Source organism: Embiotoca jacksoni, unplaced genomic scaffold (assembly GCF_022577435.1).
Source record: "Embiotoca jacksoni isolate LCO1_2020_lvr unplaced genomic scaffold, fEmbJac1.0.p SCAF_78, whole genome shotgun sequence".
NCBI lineage: Eukaryota > Metazoa > Chordata > Actinopteri > Embiotocidae > Embiotoca > Embiotoca jacksoni.
The window spans coordinates 1,110,240-1,118,310 of record NW_027185434.1 but is presented as its reverse complement, the minus strand read 5'-3'; the positions used below and the strand labels follow the sequence as shown (position 1 = coordinate 1,118,310).

Genomic DNA, 8,071 nt, shown 5'->3' with positions numbered 1-8,071 from the left:
TTATAGACATTTGTTTGATTTGGGGACAAATGTCTTCATTGTTTGTTTGAATGACTTCAGTGTTACAGTTAAACCTGAGACTGTCTTTGTGTAGCTCGTCACCTTCAAATAATATCACACCTTTAACGCTGTCTGCAGGTTTCAGTTTGGACATCAGTATGAGTATTTTACAACATAACAACACAGAGGACATGTAATGCAGTCAGACAGCTGGACAACCTTGTGTCTGTCCACCCTGATGGACATGTGTCCCTCCCACTGACCGGTATGCGGTGCCTCCCTCTGAACACAGCCACCCGTCTGATGTCCTCCTCTGTGATGTTGGTGGGAACGACCAGGACCGAGGGGTAGGTGTCACACAGCTCGTAGGTGATGTTCATCTTACTGATGGTCCAGCTCTCATTAGGAAGACCCTGAGAGGACGTGTCCAACAAACGAATAAAAACATCAGCAGACTGAAAACAAGGCATTGCATAAGATCTTACTGCATCATCACCATTCCTGCCCCTCCTGGGAGGCTTTTAATGTGAAAAACCTGCAGGAAGTGTTGTTATTGACAGTAACACTAAAGTGATGGAGGTGATGGGTTAGGCGTTGTTGTCGGTTGTAGTAGGGGTAGTTGTCGGTGTTGTAGTGATGGAGGTGTTACCTGCCGTCGGTACTCGGCTGCTGGGTCGTACACCTTCCAACCGTCCACAGGAAACTGCTCCTTGTACAGGAAGGCAAACAGAGACTGCCGGAGGAGACGGACACGTGTTAGTTAACACCTGGGCTCAAAATAATAGAGCAACAAGAAGTCTGTTTTATCACTGAAGAGGCTTCCAGTCCGTCCATACGATCCCACCGTGTACATCACTGCTCTGACTCCATATCCGTGTGGAGGAGGAGACACTCACCAGGCTGTGGGACAGAGGGAACGCATGTTTCACCAGAACCTCCAACACGTCCAGCTGCCTGCCCTCTGTCTTATAGGCAAACCGGGGACTTCTCATGTCCTGAAGCAGAGACAGCAACAGAGCAGGAGGGAAGGGGTCAGACAGCGGTCAATCAGGGGTCAATCAGGGATCAGACAGATTAATTGTAATCACAGCAACCTGTGTGTGTCTGTGTGTGTGTGTGTGTGTGTGTGTGTGTGTGTGTGTGTGTGTGTGTGTGTGTGTGTGTGTGTGTGTTACCTTGCAGACCAGCTCCAGTCCCTTGGTGTTCTCTCCCTGGTTGGAGACGCTGATGGTCTCCAGTCTGCTGATGGCTCCCAGGTTCACATCCAGGATGAAGGGAGACTCCTGTGTGTACACACACACACACACACACACATACACACACACACACACACACACACAAACACACACACAAACACACACTGATATTAACACACACTAACATTAATACACACTAACACTAATATTTACACACAGGTGTGTGTGTGTGTGTGTGTGTATCGTACCTTGTCCACACTGCTGAAGTACAGTTTGTAGTCTGTGACAGTCAGAGTCCCGTTAACCAGACCGCTGAACGGACAGATGTACATCACATCCTTGACTGCACACACACACACACACACACACACACACACACACACACACACACACACACACACACACACACACACAATAGTAAGGTACTCTGTGATTACACTGTGTGGCTGGATAAGAGGACACTGAGGACATAGGACAGAGGGACAGACAGGATGGAGGACCTGTGGTCTGGATGGTCTCCCCTGGCAGCAGAGGAACCTGGTTCTGGAACATCTTGACCTGCGCCCCGTACCTGAGGGCTGGGAGGTTCTGTGGAGAACACAGAGGAGTCAGTGGAACCTGAACACTGAGGACACGTCTCAGCTGCCGAATGTCTCAAGGACACAGGGCCTGCTGACTGGTGGACATGCTGGGACACACACAGATGAGGTTCATGCAGACTGAATTTAAAGTGATTCAATGTGGACCAGTCAAAGGAAGAACAAGCATCATGTGAGTTCTGCTGAGTAAACAAAGGAAACCTGGAAAATATTCTGACACCTGCTGCAGCAATGAGTCAACTCAGCGATTTATCAAGGACACAAAATGATTCACCAACTGTTCTTATAATCCATTCATCACTGTAAGACATGTTGAAGGACTTCTCTTCTTCCATGTAAATATCTTCTGCTTCCTTCAGTCCTCCATGAAAATAAACTGAACATGACCAAATGTTTGAGGCTGAACTTTGACCTCTGAGAGACACAGGTGGGTGTTTTCACAGCTGACTGATTAATTGAGAAAATAATGGACTGACTGATGAGAACATGATGTTTGAACGGCATGGAGACTTTACACAGACGTCTAACCCAACAATGGGATCATCTGAAACCCAACGAGCTGCTCGCTCCTCATCAGGACGTCCTGCTGCTACAGCTGATTGCTGTCAGTCGGACCACTCAGCTGTGTGATGGATGTTCTGTCTCCATCATTGATGTTATAGAAACATGCAACTATAATATAATGAAGTGAATGTGGAGCAGACACAACAGAACTGATGTTCCTGTGTGACCAATGAGTACTCAGATCATAAATAATAATACAATAAAATGCTGCAGACATCAGAGTCCAGACATGAATGTAAGCGCGTTCATAAACACATACATGTTTTCATCAGAGTGATGCAGAACATACAAACAGGAACAGTAGAACATGACGTCACCGGACTTTAATAAACACTGATCCACAGAGTATCTAGCAGCCACACAGTCCTACATCTCCCAGAATCCTTCTCAGGACCACTGGTCATTAAGCCCCTCCCTCTCTGCATGTCTCTAACCTCCTGACTGGTTCTCTGCTGTCTGTCCTGGGGACACTCAGCCGCTCTGCAAGAGGACAGGAAGCATGAAGAAGCAGCAGGGCGGACAGAGGGCAGAGGACAGAGGCCAGAGGGCAGAGGGCAGAGGCCAGAGGGCAGAGGACAGAGGGCAGAGGGTAGAGGACAGGAATGACAGAGGACAGGGAGGACAGAGGACAGAGAGGGAAAAAGAGGACAGAGAGGACAGAGAGTGACAAAGAGGACAGAGTACAGGGAGGGACAGACAGGACAAAGGACAGAGGACAGACAGACAAAGACTTGCCGAAGCATTGGAGGGAGGCTCAGAATCACTGTCTCCATGGTAACAAAGCTCTTCGTCCTGCAAGTCCTGCTGCAGGGGGACAAAGTGTGGAGACAGGAAGAGAGAGGGGAGACGTTAGACAGACATGTTGTTACTAAGGACGGCTTCAGAGAGAAAGAGGAGCTCAGAGAGAGGAAGAGGAGCTCTGAGAGAGAAAGAGGAGCTCAGAGAGAGAAAGAGGAGCTCAGAGAGAAAGTGGAGCTCTGAGAGAGGAAGAGGAACTCTGAGAGAAAGAGGAGCTCTGAGAGAGGAAGAGGAGCTCTGGGAGAGGAAGAGGAGCTCTGAGAGAAAGAGGAGCTCTGGGAGAGGAAGAGGAGCTCTGAGAGAAAGAGGAGCTCTGAGAGAGGAAGAGGAGCTCTGGGAGAGGAAGAGGAGCTCAGAGAGAAAGAGGAGCTCTGCAGAGAGGAAGAGGAGCTCTGAGAGAGGAAGAGGAGCTCAGAGAGAGGAAGAGGAGCTCAGAGAGAGGAAGAGGAGCTCAGAGAGAGAAAGAGGAGCTCTGAGAGAAAGAGGAGCTCTGAGAGAGAAAGAGGAGCTCTGAGAGAGAAAGAGGAGCTCAGAGAAAAAGAGGAGCTCAGAGAAAAAGAGGAGCTCTGAGAGAAAGAGGAGCTCTGAGAGAAAGAGGAGCTCTGAGAGAGAAAGAGGAGCTCAGAGAGAAAGAGGAGCTCTGCAGAGAGGAAGAGGAGCTCTGAGAGAGGAAGAGGAGCTCAGAGAGAAAGAGGAGCTATGAGAGAGAAAGAGGAGCTCAGAGAAAAAGAGGAGCTCTGAGAGAGGAAGAGGAGCTCAGAGAGGAAGAGGAGCTCTGCAGAGAGGAAGAGGAGCTCTGAGAGAGGAAGAGGAGCTCTCTGCTCTGGCGGAGGCAGGAAGCACAGTTAACCTCTGACCTGTCACACAACCACTTCCTGTTCACACTGAGCAGTCTGAACACATCAGAGTCCAAACCAAAGACCCAGAGCTGCTCACAGCACGCTCTGAGTGTGTGTGTCTGTTTAAATATATTTCTTAGTCATTTCTTACTCTGGGATTCATCCTCTTGGACACCTGGAGGTTAAACAAACCACAGGATATGAACACACACACGCACATATATAGTTCATATGTAGCCTCCACCTTCACACTGATATCAAACTCAAAGTTTAATCTTTGTATTTGTGGTGCAGGCAGACGACAGCTCAAAACAAAGGAGAAGTGTCCTGTTAAACAATAATTCATTAGAGAACATGTGGAAGCTTCCTACTATGCAGCAGAAGATCAGAACAGCAGCAAAAAAGCTCCACAGCTGACATGTGACTGGCAGAGAGGCAGAGAGGCAGTGAAGTTATGTTGTTCTCAGACTGAAACGGGACTTCAGCAGCTGTGTGTCCTCCACAGACTCCACCTGCTGCTACAGACTCACCTGCTGCTACAGACTCACCTGCTGCTACAGACTCACATGCTGCTACAGACTCACCTGCTGCTACAGACTCACCTGCTGCTACAGACTCACATGCTGCTACAGACTCACAGTTTAAGGATAAATGAGAAACAGTCAGTGAGAGGACCAGCTGAAGAAGACTTTTTTTTTTTTTTTATAGTACTCTATTAATCCCTGAGGGGAAATTTCTTCGCTACAGCAGGGGGGGGCTCTCAGGGGGGGCTCTCAGGGGGGGAGCTGCTGCAGCAGGCTGCCACTAGCACGGCGCCAGGTAACCTGACCTGAGGTGCATGTTTTTGGATGGCTGACAGAGAGGCGGGGGATCAACTGACAGGTGTGGTGAGATGTGGAAACCAAGTCCAGTCCATCAGAGGAGACAGAAACTGAGGCTGACAGGTGTCCTCAAGGTAGACAAATAACACCAAAGAAATAAAAACAAAACAATAAAAACAAAACAAAAACAAAACAGTTTATAAAATATAAATAATAATATTTTTTACTGTTATTTTATTGCTTTCCTGTATCTATAAATGCTGCTGTAGCAAAAAAATTTCCCCTTGGGGATTAATAAAGTAACTACCTACCTAAAAAAAAAAAAAAAAAAAAAAAATATATATATATATATATATATATATATAGTTTTTTTTTATTGTTTTGTTTTGTTTTGTTCTGTTTTGTTTTTATTTCTTTGGTGTTATTTGTCTACCTTGAGGACACCTGTCAGTTGATATCCCGCCTCTCTGTCAAATAAAACCAAATAAAATGACTTTATGTGTCATAAAACCAAACAAAATAACTAAAAACCAAATCATGCGAGTTCCATCAGGTTGTGTTTCCTCTCATGTCTGTATATACTTCAAAGGCTGCAGTCAGCCACTGGAGCTGCTGGACCTCGGTCAGAACCTGGTGTCAGGTGAGGGTCGGACATGTTGTTCATACAGAAAAGACAGGAAGTGTACAGGTGAGATGTCAGTGGAGTGTTCAGGAACACCATCACTGTCAAACATCACACCTGTCTGCAGCTTTTCCAGCTCTGCCTCATCTTTTATTTTTACTCCATGAGTGACAGAGTGACCTCCACCTGCTACATCCTGCAGAGTTACACTTCCACCTGATATGTCCTGAGTGGATCCACGGTGTGAACAAACGGCTCAGTGTTTCAGATCATAGAGAGACGGCTGCTGCTGACAGACACAAGCAGAAGAGAGACCACAAAACATGCAACTAACACGCTAAGCTCCGCACACACGTGTACACACACACAGTGACCTTACCAGGAAGTCTGCTCTTCTCCCAGCCTATCAGTTACAGACACAGACCGATAAGAAACACTGTCAGCAGTGTGTCTCTGTGTGTACGTGTGTGTGTGTGTGTGTGTGTGTGTGTGTGTGTGTGTGTGTGTGTGTGTGCATGTGTATATATGTATGTGTGTGTGTGTGTGTGTGTGTATGGTGTTTGTTTGTTTGTGTGTGTGTGTCTGTGTGTGTCTGTGTGTGTGTGTATGTGTATGTGTGTGTGTGTGTGTGTGTGTGTGTTTGTGTGTGTGTGTGTGTGTGTATGTGTGTGTGTGTGTGTGTGTGTGTGTGTGTGTGTGTGTGTTTGTGTGTGTGTGTGTGTATGTGTGTGTCAGCTACCTTGTCCCTGATGGATACGTCAGGTTGGACTGATCCAGAGATCTGACTGGAGATGGTGGCTGCTATCAGCTGTTTACACCATTCTACATGTGAACCTGTTGGACTGAAGACACAGAGACAGACAGAGAGACAGACAGAGAGGGAGAAGAAGCTGAGACATGTTGTAAATGTAGTTTAGTCTCTGAAACGTGTTTTGTCCTATTTTTTAGAGGCAGGAAGGTCCATTCTCTGATGGACTGCTAGAGACGTTTTTAATTGTTAACAACAATAACATAAAAAAAACCAACAACATCAAACACCACCACCAACAACAACAACATCAAACAACACCAACAATATCAAACAACAACAACATCAATGACACCACCAACAATAACAACAACAACACAATTACCAACAACAACTCCAACAAAAACACCAACAACCACGAGAACAACAACAAGACCAACAACGCCAACAACAACACCTACAAAAACACCAACAACGCCAACACCAATAGCGCCCCCTACAGTGTCCTCCCCCAGCGGCGACATGATGGGTTTCCAGCTGTGACTCCATAGTTAGCGGCTGCTACACTCTTCACCTGACTGCGTTCTTTAATAAATGACAGTCTGAGAGGAATTGCAGGGTTAGACGGATCGGTGGTCGGTCCGGCCGACCGGAACCTCCGGTCTGTGTTAGCGGCGGCTGCTTGTCACCGAGCTGGGCCTGTTTCAGAGCGCCGCCGCCGGGTGACAGCTGCGTGTCCGCCCGCCGCTGGAGCCGCGTCTTCCGTCTGACTACATGTTGTTCTTTCTAACACTTGTTCTCACTCTGCTGGTGTTTACATGAGCTCTCAGCCCAGTAACCGTTAGCTCCAGACGGTGGCTGCTGCCGCTCCAGACTCCAGTCAAAAATCCGGAAAGATTCTGTGACCGTTTCTTATATGAAGGACTGCTGGGCCACTTTTAAAAGAGATGTTTATGGAAGCAGCGCTGCTTTAATGTCCAGATTTATGCCGAATTAAAGGGATGATCATCACAATTGAGGAAATAGTTTGTAATATTTCATAAGACTGTCAATGTCGTCAATGTTCGTCTTATAATGGTACTACTTACCTGTCCAGGGAATCACCGGCGGCAGGTCCGCAGGTCGGCGAACCCCAGGGCTTCCTGTTGGGCCCTGCTCCGTCCGCCGCCCCGGCAGCTCCGGCCTGCTTCTCCATCGGTGTGCTGTGGGTGAGCGGAGCGGAGGGAGGCGGAGGAGGCGGCGGTCTGCTGTTACCGGATGAAATGGAACGTCTGTTTAAACGGTGCCGGTCCTGTTTGTTGTGTTAGAGCCTGTCTGTGGAGGACCGGGTGGTCTCCTTTCATCTGCCTGTCTGCGCTTCTTCCTGACTCCGACTCAATGCATCTCTTCCTCGCTCTGTAGCTCCGCCCTTTCACAGGCCGCCAGTGATGCGACGATGAGGATGAGAGGAAGCAGCAGACAAACGGGACGGTGGTGTCACCGACATGAGCTTCTGCATGTAATCCGGTGTGTTTAGTGGTCAGAGCTGGATCAGGAGTCTGAGGCCTGTTAGTATTCACCTCCATCACATCCTCCATCACAAGGAGGAAGGATGTGAAAGGAAATGTGAAACTACATCTGACCTATTAACGAAACCACAAACTTAATGTCAGATTGTATTCCTGAACTATCAGTTAGATCATACAACCCCGTTCCCAAAATAGTAAATAATTCAATGATTTACAATTAATGTGAACTCATATTTAATAGAAAATCGACCAAAGAAAAAATATCAAATGTTAAGAAATGTTATTGCCATCTGCTCATTTTGAATCTGATGTCAGCAGCACATCTCTATAAGTTGTTCCAGGATCATGTTCACCACTGAGCTGCATCACCAGTTTC

The 8,071-nt window shown here is 47.4% G+C and overlaps 1 protein-coding gene across 7 annotated transcripts in view; it reads right to left on the bottom strand.

The window, feature by feature from the left end:
• Positions 1–7,616, bottom strand: part of mtmr1a (myotubularin related protein 1a) — a 14,913-nt gene extending 7,297 nt beyond the window's left edge. The window contains exons 1-10 of one of the 7 annotated variants that reach the window (XM_069177925.1): positions 7,276–7,616; positions 6,179–6,281; positions 5,819–5,842; positions 3,095–3,163; positions 1,697–1,784; positions 1,445–1,539; positions 1,176–1,283; positions 897–995; positions 650–733; positions 264–413 (exon numbers count right to left, since the gene is read on the bottom strand). In XM_069177925.1, the coding sequence (XP_069034026.1) occupies positions 264–413; positions 650–733; positions 897–995; positions 1,176–1,283; positions 1,445–1,539; positions 1,697–1,784; positions 3,095–3,163; positions 5,819–5,842; positions 6,179–6,281; positions 7,276–7,382 (927 nt within the window). In that variant the 5' untranslated portion in view covers positions 7,383–7,616. The remainder of the gene's footprint in view (positions 1–263; positions 414–649; positions 734–896; positions 996–1,175; positions 1,284–1,444; positions 1,540–1,696; positions 1,785–3,094; positions 3,164–5,818; positions 5,843–6,178; positions 6,282–7,275) is intronic. The other 6 variants (XM_069177919.1, XM_069177920.1, XM_069177923.1 and 3 more) reach the window with 6 other exon arrangements.
• Positions 7,617–8,071: the final 455 nt, after the last annotated feature.